This window comes from Bombyx mori, chromosome W, assembly GCF_030269925.1.
Source record: "Bombyx mori chromosome W, ASM3026992v2".
Lineage (NCBI taxonomy): Eukaryota > Metazoa > Arthropoda > Insecta > Lepidoptera > Bombycidae > Bombyx > Bombyx mori.
In genome coordinates this window covers 4784175-4806766 of record NC_085135.1, presented here as the reverse complement: position 1 = coordinate 4806766, position 22592 = coordinate 4784175, and the positions used below count along the sequence as shown (strand labels likewise).

Here is a 22592-nt window from a genome sequence, read left to right as displayed (position 1 = left end):
GTGTGCCCAAAGTGCGTGTGTTGAATCTAGCGGTGCTGTTTCGGGGTGGAGACATTCCGAGCAGTGAAACGCGGGACCCGGGACCAGGTAAGTGGATCGACACTTCTTTCTTTAAACACCAGTTTAATACGGGTAGGTGTCGACCAGCCTGTGAAAGCTGCGTCGCCGTTTTATTTGGATATAAAACCGGCGAACGTTAGCGCCATCGAGTCTGGCCTCCCTGTGTCACTCCCAGTCCTCTCCTACCCCTCGGGGTTAGGCGGGGCGGTCGCTAAACCCGGTAAATTGGTCTAGTTATTAAGGTTTGATGGCGCTGGAACCCCTATAATACCAGTTTAGCTCAGTTAAAATTTAGAATAGTTTAGATTAGTTTCATTCATTATTTTTTTACAATTTAGATTAAATTAAATTAAATTAATTTAGATTTTTGTAATATAGTACTGTGTAAATAATTGGCGCTGCTGTAGCTTTATAAAAATTTTTTCATATCTACCCACTTTTAGCATAATATTTTTTTTTAGCATTTAATTTTACGTAGATAGTAAATTCTGGTATACCGGCCGACCTTCTTAAGTGGTCTCTTATTAGATACAGTTAATTATTTAGTTTTCCTTTTGTTATTTTTGTAGTTTTAGTAGGGTTCTGGTAGGGTGTTCCCGCCATCCTTTTGTTTACAGGTTCTTCAAGTTTCATGAAATTTTGTTTAGGTTATAGTTTATTTTAATTATATTCTATTTTAATTACTTGGTTGACTGGGTTGCTGCGGGGTGTGGTTTGGCTGACCGGAAGGTGGGGATTTCACGGTCCCGAATATTTTTTTCGGAACCGTCAAATCTGGGGCCACCGGTCTGTCGACATACGCTGGGGTAGTCCGTGTTGGCCGGAAAGAGGAATAGATATAATTACATATATATTTACACACATTATACTTCTCATTCATTTATTGATTGATAGTAACTTAATTAAATGTTGTTTTATAGAATTGGTATTATTAGTATTATTAGTAGTATTATATTTAGTTTTTGAATTCATTTATTATTATTGTATATAGCGGTGGATACTCACTGACCCCACTATTGCTCCATATCTTTTAATGTACATTTGATTATCATTACCCATAAATAGTTATTAATCCATTTAAATTACAGTCTTTTATCTTATTATTTAATATTAAAATTTAGTTATTCCAATAATATAAAAATTCAAGTTTTGTTTATTGTTACCAATTTATTTTGAATACCGACAACTTTATGGTCGGTCGGTAACTAACAAAAACATTCAGTTTGACCGAATTGATTTCCCTGGGGATCCAATGACCAATTAAGCCTGCTAGACCTTAATATCATGTCTGGGGGAAATTCACCCCCGCTCATCAGCACTCCCGGCCCGTCTCACAAGGGACGACAGGTGATGCCTCAATCAAGCAGATACCAACCAACGCCAGCAGCTCGTATAGGCTCGATGGGACTCGGGACGGACAGTCTGCCCGGGCCTTCGGTCGCGGCCCAGAGGACTCTGAGGATCGAACCGGAGGAAGGTAATCTTCCCTCGTTGACCGATCCCTCTGGGCCCTCTCGGCCGCGGAAGAAGGCCAGGTCCGAGTCTGACCGAGGTTCATCGAGCGATAAGGACAAGCGTCCCAGACTAGGCCCTTCCTCCAGATCGGAGGGGGAGGATGGTTCGACCACGTCCTCAGCTCATTCCTCGACAGAATCAGTCACTCCCTCTTCGTCCAGATCTTCGTCCCCCTCTGGGAGTCCAATCCCAGCTAAACCCATTCCGAAACCTAGGGCTCCCGCCAGGACAGGGATAGCCCTAAGGCAACAACGATCCCCTCCTCGTTCTCCCTCCCCAACGCTTTCCCCTATCCCGGTAGACTCAACCCGAGGTGCCCCCGCCCTAAGCGGCACGGCGGGTAACCTGGATTCGACCAGGTATATGGACCTCGAGTCTACCAGACCACACGTCCCAAAGCCCAATCCCATCCCTTCTACCTCCTATGCTGCCATGGCAGCTAGGCCAGGTGCTCCCACCACCCAGAGGACTTCCCAATCCTCACAAGTCCCTCCCCCGAGGCCGAAGGGTCGTGCCCAGGAGGTACTGCGCCGACACCCGCCAATTATGGTGGAGGCCCTTCCAAATTGGTCCCGCCACATGGCGGCCATAAGGGAGCGCCTAGGCCGCGCCCCCTCGGTGCGACCCTTCGGCGCCGGCTTTAGATTCCTGCCGACGTCGGTGGAGGAGTATAGGGCGGTCCAGGCCTACCTGTCGGAGGCCTCTGCCAGGGACGGTGCCATTAAATGGTACTGTTACGCCCTGGCGGAGGAGATGCCTTCGAAGGTGGCGGTCCGGGGCCTCCCTGCCGACACCGACGAGGCAGAAATCGTCAATGCCCTGAAGGAGCTGGGATTCCCGGCTCGATATGCCAGGTGCATTAGGTCCCAGAGAGGGCGTCCGGGCTGCGTGTTTCACGTAGCCCTGGATCACCTCTCGAAGGACGGTCTCGCCCGCTTGTACGCAGTCAACGAACTGCTGTACCTGCCGGGGGTGACGGTTGAAGGATGGCGTCCAACCCGAGGACCTGCGCAGTGTCATCGCTGCCAGGCCTTCGGACACGCCTCCTACAACTGTCATCGCGCGGTCCGTTGCGTAAGGTGTGCCGGGGAGCACATCGTAGCGGACTGCCCGAGGCCGAGAGACGGCCCATTCTCCTGTGCCAATTGCGGGAAGGACCATTCCGCCGTCGACAGACGGTGTGCGGTCTACCGCAAACGGGCCAGGATGATGGGAGTAACCGTCCCTCCTCCTGCACCTCAGGCGCCTCGAGCCGGGAGTGCAGCTCTTCCGGCATCCGAACCAGTAGCAAAATGGAAGGGGAAGGGGAAAGGGAAATCTTCCCAGCCCCCTCCCCCTTCCCACTCCGCTCCGTCTGCTGTGGTGGTGGAGGCGTCGCCATCGGCGTCTACACTGATGGCACAGGCCAACCCACCACGGCAGACAACCAAATCCAAGCCTACTCCTGCTCCCCGTGGTCGAACTACTGCTGCTCCATTGCCACAACAAACACCTTGCCCGACTAGCGGTCTTACGACAACAAAAAACAGGGAAAAGAATAGACGCAAAAAATTGAAAAAAAAGGCAAGGAAAAAGGAAGAAAAAGCAAGAAGGGGCATACCAGAGCCTATAGTGCCGGATCCCCCATCGAGAGCCCATGTTGAAACCATGGAGGTCTCTGAGGCCTCCCCACCAACCCAATTATCGACAACAAGCCCGCAATTGCCTTCGGCCCATCCGGCCGAAGGTAATTTAGATAACTTAAATAGTCAGCCCCCCCTCCCCCCCCGCCCTCAGCGCGAGCGCCGCAGCGGTCGACAGGCCTCTCAGCCTGCCGGTTTTGCTGCATGGCTGCTGGCACTCTGGGAGAACTTGGCCGAGGTGATCTCCGGAGTCATCCGCGAGATCGCCTCCGGCGCTAGCCCTATCGGGGCTATCCTGTCGGGGTTCTACCAGTTGATAGCGAGGCTCAATGGCTAGCCAGGAGCTTTGCATCATCTACTGGAACCCCGATGGGATAAGATCCCGAAAAAACGACCTGCTTGTTCTCGCCCGGGAGTACAACCCAGAGGTTGTTCTCCTGGGCGAGACCAAGCTTCGTCCTCAGGATGCGTTCAGGATTCCTGACTATTTCATGTACCGACGTGACGAGCTTACCCCTGCCGGGCGGCCGTTCAGGGGCACTGCGGCCCTCGTCAGGCGGGACGTGGTGCATGATCAGTTGGATTTGCTGTCCTTCACATCGACAAGGTCAGTCGGTGTGAGGGTACACACCTCGGGGGGAGATATGCGGATTTATGCCGCGTATAGACCCCCGGGGCCTGAATTTCACCCTGAGGACATAAGACGGGCCCTGAATCACGACGGCCGCCCAGCTCTGCTGGTCGGGGACCTCAACGCGAAGCACGTCGCGTGGGGCTCCCGACTTAACTCAGCAGTGGGCAGGCGGCTGTTAGAAGATGCCGATAGGGGCGACTACTCTGTGGTCGGCCCCGACGAACCCACACACATCCCGACCGCCGCGCGCTATCAGCCCGATGTGCTGGATGTGTGTGTGTACAAGGGGCTACGGTGCCCCGTAACGATCGAGGCACTGTACGACCTGGGTACCCCACATCTCCCTGTCCTGGTGACACTGGGAATGGGGCTCACCCGGGTTGCGACCTCGCCCCTACGACCGAAGGTCGACTGGGAGCTCTTCAAGAGAGGACTAGTCGACCTTCCCGTGATTCAGAACCCCAACACCCCTGATGGGGTCGACGATGCGGCAACCCGCCTTGTTGACTCCATCAGGGGAGCGATCGACCAGGCGACGACTCTTGTGCCCAGCGGCGGGCCCAGAGGTATACTCCCGGCCCATCTGAAGGCGATTATTCGCCGGAAGAGGGGCCTGAGGAGACTCTGGGCGACAACTCGTTGTCCCAGGATAAAGCGCGAGCTTAATGAGCTGGAAGCGGAGCTGGCGACAAAGATTAGCACCTTTAGGGGCTATGCCTGGCAGGAGAGGATCGAGGAGGCCCGCGAGGACCCCTCCTCAGTATCCCTCCACCGGCTTTGTCGCCAGCTCTCAAATCGGCCTGCCCCGACTTGTCCACTCGTGGACGAGAGGGGCAACCGATGCTTCTCGGCTCAGGCCCGCGCCGATATCCTGGCCGAAATGCTGGAGCGGCAGTTCGCTCCTAATGACTCTGCACCCTCAGAGGCCGCATTCCACCAATCGGTGGAAGAGAGCGTAGCAAGCCTACTCTCCTCCCCGATGCCGCCGTTGGGAGATGGTGATCTCATCACTCCCAGCGAATTGCGCCTCATCATCAAGCGGATGAAGAGGCGCAAGGCGCCGGGCGAGGACGGTATTCCCTCCCTCGCTTTTTTCCACTTCCCTGAAACGGTCGTGTCATATATGACACGGCTGTTCAACTCCATTCTGTCCACAGGCCACTTCCCGGGAATTTGGAAATTGGGCAAGGTTATCGCCTTGCCCAAACCCGGCAAGGACAGGAGAAATCCCTCCAGTTACCGTCCGATCAGGCTGCTGTCGCACGTGGGCAAGTTGTTCGAGCGGCTGCTGCTGAGAAGGGTGTCGCCGCACATCCTTCTCAGACCCGAGCAATTCGGGTTTCGTAGCGGTCACTCGACAACGCTGCAATTGGTCCGCGTCATGCATCACTTGGCGGATCGGACCAACGCGCGCCAGTACACGGCCGCAGTCTTTCTCGACATCGAGAAGGCCTTCGACCGTGTCTGGCATGCGGGACTGATCCACAAGCTGTTGCAGAACACGGACCTCCAGCACGCCTACGTGCGACTGCTGGGGTCGTACCTGGAGGGAAGATCCTTCCTTGTCGCGGTCGAGGGCGCCAAGTCGTCGGTGCGCCCAGTCACGGCCGGAGTTCCGCAGGGGAGCGTCCTGGCACCATTCCTCTACGCTCTCTACACCAACGACATTCCCACGCTCGAGGGCAACCTCGAAGCGTGGGAAGCCGACGTGAAGTTGGCGCTGTTTGCCGACGACAGCGCCTACTTCGCGTCATCCAACTTCCCCTCTGCGGCCATTTCGAGGATGCAGAGGTTATTGGACTTACTGCCCCAGTGGCTGGACCGATGGAGGGTCGCGGTCAACGTGGGGAAGACCGCGGCTATTCTCTTCGGTCCAGTCCGCACAAGAGTCGTCCCGGGACAGCTCAGTCTCCGTGGCGCTAATGTCGAGTTTAGATCCAGCGTCCGGTACTTGGGGGTCGATATCGACCGGAGTTTGAGGATGACCGCCCACGCCAATAAGGCGTTGGCGGCCGCTCGCTACGCGAGATTCCTCCTCCGGCCGGTGTTGGCCTCCAGGTTGCCGGTCAGGACTAAGCTCGGCATTTATAAGACGTATGTCCGTTCCCGTATCACGTACGCAGCTGCGGCCTGGTATCACCTCATCCCGCAGGTCACGCGGGTGAAGTTACAGGCCCAGCAGAATCTGGCTCTTCGCACGATAGTCGGAGCAGGGCGTTACGTCAGTAATGCCGTAATCGCCCGGGATCTGGATGTGGAGTCGCTCGAGGAGTTCATCCGGAGGCTAGCTCGTAATCTTTACGAGCGGGCTGACGGTGGACCCCACGAGCATCTCCACAACTTAGCTCCCTTGCACGCTAGACCACCTGATGGTCTGGCGCTACCAAGGGAGCTACTGGAACCCCCGGCTATGGTAAGATAGTCGGCTTAATCGGAGTGATATGGGAGTGCTCATAATGAGTGCCCCCATGGGACTGAGCTGTCCACACTCGTCATTTCCCCCACATCGTCGGGGTGCCCCCTTATGGGGACCCATTTCCCACCCCCGTTGGGTGGACCACTCCCCCGTCTGGGGAGTGTTTAAATCGGTCCCTCCCCGCGATGGTCTTCCCCTTTTGGGGAGCCCGGAGCGGGTGAGCGCTTTACTAGTGCCGCGGCTCCCCCTCTGATTTGTAGAGGCGGGGCCGCGGCATGGGGCCGGTGGCGGGCCCCACGGCTGCTGACTGTTGTCCTGGCTTATGTATATAGTAGAGTAGTTAGTTTTTAGTTAGTTTAGTTAGTTTAGTTAGTAGTTAGTCGTAAGGAAAAAAAAAAAAAAAAAAAAAAAAAAAAAAAAAAAAAAAAAAAAAAAAAAATTACAATTAGGAAGCAGAGGACAGCGGCCGGAGCCGGGGTGACTTCGCCACGGGCATCGAGCCGTCAGCAGACCAGCCCATCGTATTATGTATAAGTATATATGTTTTGTCGATGTAGTGCAGCCGTGCGCGCTGCGAACAGCGTACCTCACCCTAGTTCTTCCTGCATCCATACCACCCCTGCCCTATGTGGCAGGGAGCTCGTCCCGGGCAGTGGGGTTTGCCCCGAGGCCCGTTCCGTGCCCCCGAAAGGGGGTACGACGACCCCTTCTTCTTCTTGAAATGAACATTCGTTCGACTGCGTTTGCCCGGTGCACTTACTACGTTGTTACGTTGTGTGATTCAGTGACTGTTGTACGTACTGGTTAAAGATTGGATAAGTGAAAGTGAATTAAGTTATCATATTGTTGATTAAATCAGGAATCAAAAAGTGACCTCCTTTTACTTGGTGTTTAACAAAATAATGTCTACCCTCAACCTTACATCAGAAGTGAGATCAGGACTCTACTCTCACTGGCGTGACGTGTTTGAACATGTTCGAAGTACAGCAAAAAAAAACATGATGCAGATCAGAATACTAGTAGTGGTACGCCACAAGAGCGTGAATGCAGCATACGTAAGTCGTGTAATAACGTCTCTGTTACCTCGATGGAAGATCTGAGCCACGAAGAAATCGTCACATCTTACGTTCTGGCTCATGTTGCCCAGTTTGACTGTCGACTTCATCACATGGCATTTACTAACGGAAATACAACACGTAACAAGCTATTGCAAGAAATTAAGGCAAGTGCAAATCTCAAGTGAAACTTCGATCGCAATAATGGATCTGTCATGACGAGTGGGTAGTTCCGACACGAATCGTTTTTAAGCCAATGACTACTGCTAGAGTTACATGGCACTAGTACAGTAAACCAGGACATGAGACTGTGAATTGTCGCTGAAATTTTAGAATCTACTCGATTCAATACCAATAACACTACACGTTCGATACATACATACGATACAAGCAAGCAAGCAAACAAGAAAGCAAGCAAGTTTCCGTGGGGAAGAAAAATTGACACATCTGAAGTCGTCGTGACCTGTAAGATAAGACGTCCGGTGCGTTCGTGTCTGGCGATGCGGCGGTGTTCGGGTTCCGCTGGCGTATGCAGGTTTTTCCGGTGAAGTGCGTGCTTGTGCGTGCTTGACAAGTGTTCGCGGTTGGCTTCCTCAGTGTGGGAGTAACATCGTGTAAGAGAGGTGGAACCCGTAAAATTGTAGTTTGCGTGGTGGCTGGTAAGATTTGTTGCGGTAAGAAGTTTGCATGGTGGTAAAATGTCTTGTGAGTCTGCACAGGTAGCCGGAGGTGAGACTTCCGCGGTCGCGGCCCACCCAGTCCGCGAGAACCGGGCAGATCGCCTCGACGGTACGGAGGCCGGCCGACGGGTCTGCCAAACGACGAGACCACGCCTCCAGCACGGACTGCCGATATTGGAGCCCCCGTGCTCCGGCTGCACTTGCGCTAGGGCGCGCCGCCTCGTAGGAGACTGTGAGGTATCATTGAATAACTCTGACTGCGATCGCGCGCTGCCGGCGTCGCAGCGCGGCGACGTTCTCGTGGGTAAGGACGTGGCACCAGACGGGTGCTCCGTATAGTGCCATCGACCACACGGGTACCATCACCCTGCCTATTTCTACCGTGAAGCAGTGGTGTATTTCGGTTTGAAGGGTGGGGCAGCGATTGTAACTATACTGAGACCTTAGAACTTCTATCTCAAGGTGTGTGGTGCGTTTACGCTGTGGATGTCTATGGGTTCCAGTAACCACTTAACACAAGGTGGGCTGTGAGCTCGTCCACACATTAATACGAAGAGCATAATCAAACGAAATTAGATACGAAGTTTAAAGGGCCGTTTAAAGTAGTTGAAGTATTGGATGGTGTCGATTTAATTTTGACTCTCACACATTCGCTTAAGGCTCGAGCTGCTACTTGCCTCACAAAAATACAGCCTGGTAAGATATCCTGGTCTACTATTAAAGAGATGCTGACAAAATTATCTAATGATGCAAGACCACTTCGACCTGGTTATTAAATTTGAAATGGAAAGCAAAAAGGGACCAGCTGAAGCCGGTATCCGGCTATGGCAACTTATAAAGAAGATTCCCGACGCTAATGTGCCAGAACAAATAGCCACCGGATTTGTTATATCAATACTGTCGCAGTGTGATGAAAGAATCCGTCGGGAATTGAACTCTGTCGTTATTACCACAAAAAATCGTCTATTTCACACATTACGTGGCTTTACCCTCAAAAGAAAAAACGAAGATCCTGATAAAGAACCAAAACGCTCTCGAAGTTTTTTTCCGTGGAAGCTGCCATTTCTGCGGAAAACCTGGGCATCGTGCCGAAGGGTGTTGCGACAGATACTGCTCTCAAACTTTTTTCGATATTCCAGCAAAACCTGAACAACCTCCTCATCCGTGGGCGCCCGGCTCTCGCCTGCAAGTCAGCTGTTACGTGTGCGGTGATGCGAGTCATGTAGCTTCTGGGTGTTCCATGCGCTACAAGAAGAAAAACGACACTGCTCCAGGTGCTGTGGCAGGTGCAACCAGAGACGTCAACGTGTGTTCCAGAGCTTCAGTGTGTTACAGATAAGTGGTTTTGGCTTCCCCTTTATGTTCCATTGAGGGTCCGAATGTAGTCTTATAAAACAAAGCCATAGTAATTTATTCAATGGTAAGAGGTTTCATGAACAAGTCACTCTTTGATCTGAAAGTAACTCGGACCAATCATGGCAAGAGCAGTTAGGGGATATTCAACTCGCCCTTAATAGTACACGTTGTCAAGTAACAGGGTTTACTCCAATAGAATAGATGTTTACCGTTCAGGGTAGTTCACTTGAAATATCTAAAGTTTCAACAGAGTGATAATCCCTTGGTTTAGTCGAGGCAAAGCTAAAGTCAAACTTTTTTCCGCTGGGGATTTTGTTTTCGTAAGTTGACCGAAAATGTAAAGGTCCCTTCAACATTACTGCAGTTATGGAAAACGATAGGTATAAATTGAGACATGTAAATAGTTCTAATAGAGTGTACAAATTTCCCCATGAAAACTTACGTGAAATACCTCGAGGCCCGTCAGGCCTACTAGAAATTTCTGAAAATTATAGTGACGATGACGTGACGGCGTACACAGATGGGTTAATTAATCTTGTTCATGAAACTGATCTTAATGATGACGACTCTATCACTGACAATAGAAGCGACATTTTTGTCCGCAAATAGCGATACAGCAAACATAGTCTGTGGGTAGTGATACAATGTCTGTAAGCTCAGGCACCTCAGGTGCAGGTGTTGGAAATGTAGAAAACGATGGTCGGTCTCGCACTATTTCTGAAGAAATTCCGTATAAATGTTCTGGTTTAAGAAATGTTTTAACAAAAGCTACCGTACATGCAGATTAAAAAAAAAAGAAGAAAAAAAAAAGAGAATTGTATGTGGCTAGAGAGATGTTAATCCGGACTAGCAAAAAAAAAGAGAAAAAAAAAAAAAAAAAAAAAAAAAAAAGTTTGAAGTCATTGAATGGTCTGTCCGGTCCAATGGCTTGGCTATAGGGATTTTCATCCAGATTAGCCACAACAATTAGCTACAGGGATTGCGATTCGGTCTAGCATTATCCGGTCTAGTTCGAAAAACTGAAGGGATAACAATTCCGGTCTAAGTTAAAAGGGGCATACTTACATACCTGAAGAGTTTTAAATGAACTGGCCCAGGTATGTAAGCAGTCTGAAGGTTATTTATAGCCAGTATAGGATTTTCTGAAGAATTATGCGAACCGAACCCTACTAGATTGTTAATACCATAGACCACGTTTTAAGTAGCATCCGTTAATGTCAGGATGAACGAACACGTTTGTTGTTCACAGACATACCATAAGAATGCGCGCACGAGGACGAGCGCACGTCAGTATGGCCGTGACGGCGTTAACGATATTTATGTTATATAGCACGTGCAATAGGAGTGACTCACACAAGCAAGGTGCGCCGGCCGTGTCGTTCCACTCGTAAACAACAGCTGCAACAGAAGTGACTCATAAGCCAGCTGCGCCGGCTAGTATAAAAAGGCGGAACGTGCCTTGAAATGAACATTCGTTCGACTGCGTTTGCCCGGTGCACTTACTACGTTGTTACGTTGTGTGATTCAGTGACTGTTGTACGTACTGGTTAAAGATTGGATAAGTGAAAGTGAATTAAGTTATCATATTGTTGATTAAATCAGGAATCAAAAAGTGACCTCCTTTTACTTGGTGTTTAACAAAATAATGTCTACCCTCAACCTTACATGTATATAGTTTGATATTATGTATTAGTGTTTATTTTTGTTATTTTTATTGCTAATTAGATTGTACTCATCTACCCACTAATGTAAAGCTTTCCTTCTTTGAGAACGGTTAGCTGGTAGATAACTCAATTGTTGAGTTAAGCTCGCCATTTTTTATATCTTATCCCAATTACTGTATTTTATTAACAGTGTGTACAAATAAAGAATAAAGAAATAATTAACTTTTAGATAACTTTCGATTTAATGTTAATAAGTACGCTAGTAGGATTAATCTAGAGGAGTTATTGTTATTCGAAATTTTATAAAATTGTACGTTCATACAATCTTTTAACAGAAAATTGTTTGTAATATAGGGAAATTAAATAGCTTACAGAGAATTACAGCTTTTTATTTTAAAAAACTGTTTTCTCTCTGTATGAAAAGATCTTATCGATTAGAATGCTGAACACAATCAAACATTCCTTAATATCTCATAAGTACTACCGGGAATTTCAGCGATTCTAAACGATAAGATTTTTTCATAAAGAGAGTTATTAAAAATATTAAAATTACTAAAAAAGCCACCTGGTGGGGGGTAGGGAGACTAATAATCGACCGTAGCGACGCCTGCTGGACCGGGCTTTAACTAAAGCAAAAATAAAAATGAGAGTTGCGCATCTATCTCGAATATATTAATTGTATAATCTATGCACCGAGCGGGTGATATTGCTCGGTAGACCGACGCGGCGACGGTCCGAATGTTGTTGTTTGGAACTCGTATATATGCGCTTTATCTTGAAAATGTCGTAAGCGAGATTCAGGCATCTGTCAATTATCTTGCGTTGTATGATGGCTACCCGCCACATCACTCCCCTCCGAGACTGGAGGTCGTGTCATTTTTAGTTAGCGTTCTCCGTGCTGAGATTAGCTTGCAAGGGCCAGTGCTGCTCGAAGCTTGCGGTGAGTCGAGGCTGAGCTTGAATGCTGCGTGCGTGTCGCCAGTGCTGCTCGAAGTTTGCAGTGAGTCGAAACTGAGCTGAATGCTGCGTGGATGTCGTCAGGGCTGCTCGAAGTCTGCGGTGAGTCGAGACTGAGCTTGAATGTTGCGTGTGATAGCTTATGCCTATGTATAGGTATAGATATATAACACAAATAATGTTAGTAAATTAAGTAATAATATATTGATAGTTTATGCCTATGTATAGGTATAGAAATATAACGCAAATAATGTTAATAAATTAAGTAATAATATATTTATAAATAATTGCAGTAAATACAATTTTAAATTAAAGCCAACGTTCGAGCGATGACAAACAAGTATGACGCATAGTTGTTTGTCACCGCCTACAAAAGCCCCTGCGCCGACCAATCTCGATTCATTCTCGGTTGAGACGTCGGGCGGTGCGGAGCTCTCTCTCTGGCTTGATACTGTGTATAAGTGTGGACATTGTGAATTAAAAGATAAGTATAATTATTACGTTATTAAATAAATATTATTATGTATGTAAAATGTTTCTATTTGCCATTTATCATAAATAAATGAATATACAATGATTATTACATAATGGTATTATTATTACTCAATAGATAGATGTTCCTGATGAAGTAACTGTTTTGAACTATGCTTCAATATGCAATTCAACAAATATATAGTGTAGAATTACTAAATTGCTAATTCTTAGGTTGTTGTTAGATAAAATTGTTATTATCAGAAGTGGGATTCGATAATCCTAGCTTGTTGATTAATATTTTTCTTTTAAAACTCCAGATGGATTTACCTATCTTACAAGAGCTTCTGAAGGCCATCAAAGACGCAGTTTCCGGTTCCCGCCAGAACGACAGCGAGGTCGCCCTGCCCGTATTTGATCCTGCTAAAAGTGACCTTGGTGCTGAATCATGGTGCAACAATATTGAAACCCTCTCCAAAGAGTTTGGATGGAGTAACATCGCAACAGTCGCCAAAGCTGGTAAGGCCCTTAAGGGATCCGCCTTATTGTGGTTTGAAACATGGGACCCGGCTGAGGGTCGTTCGTGGGACAATTTACGTTTAGAGCTGGTAGCTTTATACCCTGAGAAAAAGAATCTAGCAGAAAAACTTCATAAGGCAGTACTATACACGTCGGAAACTGCAGATTCTTATTGCGAGTACGCAAGGGAAAAAATTAGGTTACTAAAGAATACAAAAATTACATTTACGGAATTACAATTGATTGAATTAGTCTGTGGTAGTATATGCGATGTTAATGTAAAAATGGCTTCGTTTAACAGCAATGTTAAAACTACTTCAGAATTAATTGCCCTATTTACTTCTTACGCGAAAACAAAAAAAAGGCCAATAGACAGTAAAGACTCTTACAATGCGCAACCCTCTAAGCGCTTTAAGACTGATTCTAAACCCGATGACACAAGGTGTTTTAACTGTGGTAAAATCGGTCACACCAAACAACAATGTTACAGTAAAAAAAGTACCCAAGATAATAAACCTAATTCAGAACAAGGATCAAATAATGAAAAAAGAAAATTTTGTACTTATTGCAAAAAACCCGGGCATTTAGATTCTTACTGTAGATATAAACCCAAAACGGACCCTTCTAAAATTGATAACGAAGTAAATTTTTTAGACAAAGCGAATTAGTTTTAACACCAGTACATATTAATAATGTCTTAATTCAGTCACTTATTGATACAGGATCAAGCTGTAGTATAATCAAACAATCTATAGCAGAACGTCTTGGCGTCCACTTTAACCCATGTTATTTATCTCTTTGCGGGATAGGCAAAGGTACCTTGAAAGTATTTGCCAAAATTACAGTTCCTGTTAAATTTGATGAATTGTGTATCGAACTAGATATTTTTGTCATTACGGATACCGATTTTGAATACGGTCTGTTGATTGGCAGAAATGCTATCCAACATCCCGACATTGCATTAGTGACCGACTATTTAGGTTCTCGATTAGTGCGAAAAAGTATTACGAAATCTAGTTATAACGTAAATTTGATACAAAACGTTAACCTTAATAGTATAATGGAACTCTCAGGTGCGATAAACAGTCTAGATCATCAGCTGCAGGATAGGATAAGGGCTATTTTTCAAAAATACCCCTCTGTTTTGGACAATATTGGTCATGTAAAGACTGGTGAACTTGAAATAAAATTAAAAAGAGATGAGGTAATCTATTACAGGCCATACCGATTAGCCCCGATAGAAAGAGAGAAGGTTAAAGAATTAGTGGAAGATTTATTGAATAAAAAAATAATCAAAGAAAGTAATTCATCTTTCGCTAGTCCCATGATTTTAGTTAAAAAAAAAGATGGAAGCGATAGAATGTGCATTGATTATAGAGCGTTAAATAAGATAATAGAAAAGGATCGATATCCTCTCCCGCTCATTGAAGATCAAATAGATAAATTGGGAAATTCAACGTATTATATATCCATAGATATGAAAAATGGCTTTTATCAAATCCCTATTTCCAGTAACTCCACTAAATACACCGCCTTTGTAACACCAGACGGACATTACGAATTTACGAAAATGCCTTTTGGAATTTGTAATGGCCCGTCGGTGTTTCAAAGAGCTATCACTAAGGCAGTAGGCCATTTACCATTTCTTTTGGTGTATATTGATGACATTTTGATCCCGTTTAATACAATTGAAGAAGGTTTATCTTATTTGGAACAAACAATTTCGGCACTTAGCTCTTGTGGCTTTACAGTTAATCTTAAGAAATGCAAATTCTTCCTAGATAGCATCGAGTATTTGGGGAGACAAATATCTCGTGAAGGTGTTAGGCCGGGTGAATCTAAAACCAATGCTTTAGCAAATTCACCAACACCCTCTAATGTTAAACAAGTCCGACAATTTATGGGCTTATGTAGTTATTTTAGGAAATTTATACCCGATTTTGCCTCGAAGACAGCTTGTATAACAAAATTGACTAGAAACAACGAAAAATGGGAATGGGGCATTGAACAAGATAGAGCACGAAAGTATGTAATTGATCGTCTTACCTCCAAACCTCTTTTGACAATATTTGACCCTCAGCGTCCAACAGAGTTACACACCGATGCTAGTGCTATAGGTTATGGAGCAATATTATTACAAAAGTCAGACAACGTGAATAAGGTGGTCGCTTATTATAGTAAACGGACAAGTCCAGCAGAATCCAAGTACTGCTCTTATGACCTAGAAACACTTGCCATTTTTAATGCATTAAAACACTTTCGAGTATACCTTCTTGGCATTAAATTTACAATAATTACTGATTGCAATGCAATAAAATCAACCATGACTAAAAAAGATTTGTCACCTAGGGTAGCACGTTGGTGGACCTTTATGCAGGATTTTCAGTTTGATATCCAGTATAAAAAAGGTAAATTCATCAGTCATGTTGATTTTCTAAGTCGCAATCCTGTTTCCGCTCCTTCAGAACGGCAGCATTATTTTAAAGTTAATCTTATTGAAGCCGATAATATAAGTCCCGAGTCTTGGTTAAAAATCTCGCAAACAAATGACCCCGAAACCCAGACCCTAATGTCGCAATTACAAGCCGGTAACTTAGACACTAACCAATATGTAATTAAAAATAATTTATTACATTATAAAACTAGTCCTGATGCTGAGCCGAGGTTGTTTGTGCCGAAGGGATGTAGATTAAAAATCTTAAAACTATTTCATGATGAAAATTGTCATGTGGGGTTCGATAAAGTTTTACATAAAATCCGACAATATTTTTGGTTCCCAGGGATAACATCTTTTATCAAAAAATATATTAACCATTGTCTTACTTGCGTTAAGAAAAAGGGAGTCTCTGGTCCTAAACAAGGGTTATTACATCCGATCGATAAAGTTGCTGTACCATTCCATACCATACATTTAGATTGCACAGGGCCTTTTCCAACAACCACGGAAGGCTTTAAGCACATACTATTATTAGTTGATGGTTTCACAAAATTTTGTCTCTTAAAACCCCTTAAAACACTAAGTGCGGGAGAATTAATACCAATTATCCGAGAAACTGTTACACTATTTGGTACACCATCATTGGTAATAACTGATCGTGGTACGAATTTTAGCTCTAATCAAATCAAAGACCTTTTTAGAGAACTGAATATCGAACACCACATGATAGCTACTGGTACACCTCGAGGCAATGGTCAGGTTGAGCGTTATGTGGCTACTGTAGTCAATATGTTAAACACTATGTGCGAGGAGCCGTCAGAGTGGCCGAACGTATTGCCAAAAGTACAGCAGTCAATTAACACGACAGTACAAAAATCGACTGGTTTCACCCCCTTACGTTTACTAACCGGTATAGAAGCAAATATACCTATAGTACAATCTCATCTAAACGGAATTATTAATGATGAGGATTTACACCAGAATATTGACGTCCAAGCTGATCGTGAAATAGCCAAACAGAGACTACAAAAAATAGCAGAAACATTTAAGCAACGATTTGATCATGTTAGGCGGAATAATAAACAATACAATATAGGTGATTTGGTCTATGTCAGCCAAGATCATAGGCGTAATGATAAATTAAGATCTAGATTTAAGGGCCCTTACGAAATTCAGTCTATCCTTCCAAATGATCGCTATACTCTGAAAGGCAACGGTAATGTTAGGAATATAGTTGTCGCTAAGGAAAAATTACGGTTTTGGCCAGGAGAATGGGTTGATGATAATTTGTGATTTCTTAGATTTCAAGATTATAATTGTTTGATGATTATATTTATTTTTCAACTATATAATGTTTTGTATTTAAATTAGTTTTTTTTTTAAGAACATGGGTTACCTACATAAAATGTTACTAAAAATATATACATGGTACAAAAAGAAATTGAGAAACTCACGTCATATTGTGAATGAGTAAAAATATTTGGCTTTAAATTTTATCTGTCTGAGTACCGCTGGTCGGCCTACTATTTGGTGTCAATTATCTCACAGGCAGCGGGTGAATGTGATTGACATGTCTATGTAGTTGGCATTACTCAATAATTTTTCAATCCGAGTACCGCTGGTCGGCCTTCTATTTGGTGTCAATTATCTCACAGGCAGCGGGTGAATGTGATTGACATGTCTATGTAGTTGGCATTACTCAATAATTTTTCAATCCGAGTACCGCTGGTCGGCCTACTATTTGGTGTCAATTATCTCACAAGCAGCGGGTGAATGTGATTGACATGTCTATGTAGTTGGCATTACTCGAAGTCAGAGTACCGCTGGTCGACCTTCTATTTGGTGTCGATTATCTCACAAGCAGCGGGTGAATGTGATCGACATGTCTATGTAGTTGGCAAATTACTCTGTTACTTATTTAAAGGGGACCATCGTGTCTATACAAATGATTCATTCGACTTGTTTGAAATGTTTTGACTACTTTCTTTTTTTTTCTGTGCCATGTATATTATGTTGATTAATGAATCGCATATACCTACTCATATATTATAAATAAAATAGTAACACAATACTTCGAGGACGAAGTACTGTCAGTATGGCCGTGATAGCTTATGCCTATGTATAGGTATAGATATATAACACAAATAATGTTAGTAAATTAAGTAATAATATATTGATAGTTTATGCCTATGTATAGGTATAGAAATATAACGCAAATAATGTTAATAAATTAAGTAATAATATATTTATAAATAATTGCAGTAAATACAATTTTAAATTAAAGCCAACGTTCGAGCGATGACAAACAAGTATGACGCATAGTTGTTTGTCACCGCCTACAAAAGCCCCTGCGCCGACCAATCTCGATTCATTCTCGGTTGAGACGTCGGGCGGTGCGGAGCTCTCTCTCTGGCTTGATACTGTGTATAAGTGTGGACATTGTGAATTAAAAGATAAGTATAATTATTACGTTATTAAATAAATATTATTATGTATGTAAAATGTTTCTATTTGCCATTTATCATAAATAAATGAATATACAATGATTATTACATAATGGTATTATTATTACTCAATAGATAGATGTTCCTGATGAAGTAACTGTTTTGAACTATGCTTCAATATGCAATTCAACAAATATATAGTGTAGAATTACTAAATTGCTAATTCTTAGGTTGTTGTTAGATAAAATTGTTATTACGTGCGTGTCGTGCGTAGTCCATGTGATGCAGAGCTGCCACGGCGGAGATGTGTGACCCCAAGCGTTGATGATCCGGTCGTGGGCTGCGATGAACTGCAGCGGCGTGATGAGGCAGTGAAGTTGCGTGCCGTAGGACCAGGAAGCGCGGTGAGTCGGCTGCGATGGTCCTGTTGAGGCTGCGATGCTGGCTTGCTGTGGGACGACTGTCAATGACGTGCTTTTATCTGCGAGAATGCGGGGATTATGGTAGCCGAAGTTCTTGATGCGCTGATGATGAATCAGAAGGTTGCGTGTTCACATCTCGTCGCAGGTCACCAGTTTGTAGGTATACGACAAAGGGAAGATCTTCCACCGAGCGGGTGATATTTGGTCGGTAGACCGACGGTCCGAATGTTGTTGTTCGGAACTTGTATATATGCGCTTTATCTTGAAAATGTCATAAGCGAGATTCAGGCATCTGTCAATTATCTTGCGTTGTATGATGGCTACCCGCCACACCTAAATTGTATATTATATCAATCACTCACAACTTTATTTTACTGATATTAACTAGTTATATCAATTACAACAATTAATCTACTTGAAATTATTAATTTTATCACCACAAACTATAGCTCGCTCAAAAATTTCGATCCTGACTTTTTTTAGATGTATTTTTTTTTTAAGAGATTTTATGACCTGGTAACTAAGACCTTTAAGTCATGTCTTATTTTACTTTATTTTCTTAATTTTATGAAAAATGATAATATGGAGTGAAATGAAATGAAGATGATTAATTTGAGACATTAATCAACTGGGATGAAATTTAATGAAATGAGATGATATGGGATGAAATATAATCGCAGTAAAATGGTGGTCATTTACTGAGATTTTTTCAGTGGACTTTTTGGAGGAACCCGAGAAGTTACGTCCAGCAGCTTTGTTTCATTATCCCACATTTGTGCACTTTCACAGATATTAAACAGTTAATAAACCACCATTATTACACATTTAAACCTGAAGAAACACTAAATAGACAAAATAAAACAAATCACACAACTTCACTCCTCGCGTTCCCGCCAAAAAGTCCTTTTTCGATGTTTTTTTTTTAAGAGATTTTATGACCTGGTAACTAAGACCTTTAAGTCATGTCTTATTTTACTTTATATTCTTAATTTTATGAAAAATGATAATATGGAGTGAAATGAAATGAAGATGATTAATTTGAGACATTAATCAACTGGGATGAAATTTAATGAAATGAGATGATATGGGATGAAATATAATCGCAGTAAAATGGTGGTCATTTACTGAGATAGAGATGATTAAGATACGAAATTCATTCGGGTGTTTGTCTGTGCGCCTGTACAACAAAATCCCACAAGATGTTCAGAACCTACATATACATAGGTTTAAGAAAACTAATAAAGAACATCTGTGCAATAAAGCTTACTATAAAGTCAATGATTATCTAGAAGATTGCACAAAGTGGGAATGAGTTGCTCGCTCCAGGCATTTCAATATTGTAGTAATTGTTACGTTATATTACTCATTGTAAAAAATTCATATTTAAAAAAAAATCTAATATTAAAAAATAAATAAATAATAATTTCATATGTAAAAAAAAAAGACATGCCCGCTGAGTTTCTTGCCAATTCTTCTCAGGACGGAGGCTAGTTCTTGTGAATTGGCGGTAGTTTTTTTTTTGACGTTCAACAAGTATGTACTTTCATTTATGTTGAATAAAATTTTTTTTGATTTGATTTGATTTGAGATTTTTTCAGTGGACTTTTTGGAGGAACCCGAGAAGTTACGTCTAGACGTAACTTCTCGGGTTCCAGCAGCTAGTTGCTAGCAGCTTTGTTTCATTTTCCCACATTTGTGCACTTTCACAGATATTAAACAGTTAATAAACCACCGTTATTACACATTTAAACCTGAAGAAACACTAAATAGACAAAATAAAACAAATCACACAACTTCACTGCTCGCGTTCCCGCCAAAAAGTATTTTTCGATGTAAAAAGTGATATGCCACAGACTATAAATACTTCGAGAATACATGGTAATCTACGGCCGCCAGGGTGCGCTGGAATTATTCCTACATTTTTAATGGATTTTATGACCTGGTAACTGAGATCCGGAGAGAGGGCGCTATAGTGCCACAGTTAGCATCGGCTCCGTTAAAAACATTCATATAAAAATATTTAAAAAGTATATATCATCAAAATAAAGAGATATTGTGGAAGGAAATTTGATAAATAACGTCATATATTGAAGATACCAACAAAGACACTATCCGAAGAAAGTAAAACGACCAAAAGTTACTAGTGACTTGTGAACCTTTTTGTGTGAACTGTTCGCGTTTATAATCAAGTACAAGACTTTTTGGACGGTCTTTGTTCATTATTTGGTGCTAAAGAGTGTTTAAGAATGAATAAAAGTGATAATAAATACATCTTAGTGAAAACATAACCTCTTTTATAATAAGAAGCACCGTTTTTTTCAAAATCATCTAAAATACTCTGACCCTAGCAACGCCATCTGCTAAAACAAGCACGTACTACTTCAAAGTCCGACAAAGCTACTTGGGTTCTGAAACAGCTTACAATCACATCGATCTAACGTTCCGCTCGAAATAAATATCAAGACTTGCCACTAGAAGGCGACACATACATGTAAACAAATTACTACTGATAAACCACAATAACAATCATGGATGAAATTATGAAAGCTCTAAAAGTAATCCAACTGGAATTAGACGATCACAAAAAAGCTATTAGAGAAAGTGGTGAAAACGTGACACAACAAGTTACACAAAATATAAATAAAATATTAGAGGAAAAATTTTTTGCCCTAGAAGAGAAACATGAAAAATTAAAAGAAATAGTAGATAATCAGGAGAAAAGAATCAGCTTTCTAGAAAAGCAAGCCAGACAAAGAAATATAGTTTTCTTCGGCATCGAAGAACTGGAATCTTCATATGATATCCTAGGAAAAAATATGCTTAAATGGTTAGAACAACATTTCTCAGTCAAACTAACCTATAGCGACCTACAAGAAGTTAAAAGACTAGGAAAGAAAAACGATAGACCACGTCCAGTAGTGGTATCTTTCTTAAACCTGGACATGAAGATCAAAATCTTTAAACAAAAAAGAGCACTGCAAGACACAGGTTACTATATGAAAGAAGACTACCCTAAACAAGTCTTAGAAAAGAGGAAACAACTACAAGAACAGTTAAAAATAGAGAGAGAAAAAGGAAACATGGCTTTCCTAAAATATGATAAACTGGTCATACCTAAACAAACATCTAAAAGAAAGCTTTCTCCTTCACCAACAAAACCTACCGAGGACACGCCAAAGGAAATAAACACACAAACAAAAAAGAAGAACAAACCACAATCACAGCACGATCCCATGGCGAGAAGAACACACAGTACCTCAGAAAGAGTAATTAAGCCGGGCATGCTAAACTTCTTAACAAATAAAAACACTACAATTGATAAAGAAATCTCCAAAAACAAGGCATAGCAATTAGCTGCTCCTCTCCACACAGATCCAACAAAGAAATATTCAAATACAAAAAACATAACAAATCCCCCAACCCGGTTGGTCACCGTGGAGGATTATGACCACAACCCTCCAAAGAAAATCACAATCCCTACGAACACAAACACTAAACAAAATCATCAACTAAAAATATTAACATACAATGTTAAGACTCTATCTTCATATGAACGTTTATTGGAATTAGAAAAATGCTTAAGTACTATAAAATATGACATTATGGGAATCTCAGAAGTAAGACGTCAAGGTTGTGAAATTAAAGAACATGAGAACTTTATACTCTGCTACAAGGGACAAACAGCAGGACAATATGGGGTGGGCTTTATAATAAACAAGACAATAAAAAACAATATCGAGAGCTTCATTGGTATATCAGAGCGCTTAGCTATACTCAACTTAAACATAGGAGACCATAAGATATCCATTCTGCAAGTCTACTTCCCTACGACAGAAGCAAAAGAAACTGAAATTGAAGAATTATATGAGTCAATTGAGAAAGCACTAACAACTACACACACACATATCATACTTATGGGCGATTTCAACGCTAAGGTAGGAGCCCCTAAAGAAAACGAAGATTTAGTCGTGAAAAAACATGGACACGGCACAAGAAATAGCAGAGGCCAGAAACTTGTGAACTTTGCGCTCGAACACAAGTTGACAATAATAAATACCTGTTTTAAGAAACACCCAAACCGAAAATGGACTTGGATTTCGCCGAATGGGCTTCACAAAAACGAGATTGACTACATTCTCACAAACCAACCAAAATTATTTGAGAACCTCGAAGTTCTGAACCTGAACTACCCATCTGATCATCGTGCAATAAGAGGATCAGTAAAGCTCTCTAAACATAAACTAAGCAGAGCCCGATTTACAAATAAACAAGAATACCAACTTAGAAGCCTAAAGGAAATAGAAAAATATAAGGACAACCTTAAACTAAAACTATCTGAG

The 22592-nt window shown here is 43.0% G+C and overlaps 2 protein-coding genes across 2 annotated transcripts; both read left to right on the top strand.

Annotated features, from left to right (window-relative positions):
• Positions 1 to 1344: 1344 nt before the first annotated feature.
• On the top strand, positions 1345 to 3534 carry LOC134201698 (serine/arginine repetitive matrix protein 1-like). Its single transcript, XM_062676941.1, has 3 exons — positions 1345 to 2097; positions 2329 to 2513; positions 2751 to 3534. Exons 1-3 carry the CDS (start codon positions 1345 to 1347, stop codon positions 3532 to 3534), a joined length of 1722 nt encoding a protein of 573 aa, XP_062532925.1.
• A 17246-nt stretch (positions 3535 to 20780) lies between these two features.
• Positions 20781 to 21599, top strand: LOC134201697 (uncharacterized). Its single transcript, XM_062676939.1, has one exon. The coding sequence runs from the start codon at positions 20781 to 20783 to the stop codon at positions 21597 to 21599; it is 819 nt and encodes a 272-aa protein (XP_062532923.1).
• Positions 21600 to 22592: the final 993 nt, after the last annotated feature.

Bases quoted from the DNA above. Each gene is read 5' to 3' on its own strand.
- LOC134201697 (XM_062676939.1), top strand. From the start codon at position 20,781: ATGGATGAAATTATGAAAGCTCTAAAAGTAATCCAACTGGAATTAGAC.
- LOC134201698 (XM_062676941.1), top strand. From the start codon at position 1,345: ATGTCTGGGGGAAATTCACCCCCGCTCATCAGCACTCCCGGCCCGTCT. The intron at 2,098-2,328 runs GTACTGCGCCGA...CTGGCGGAGGAG, and splicing joins CGAAGGGTCGTGCCCAGGAG to ATGCCTTCGAAGGTGGCGGT. The intron at 2,514-2,750 runs GTACGCAGTCAA...CGCCGTCGACAG, and splicing joins AAGGACGGTCTCGCCCGCTT to ACGGTGTGCGGTCTACCGCA.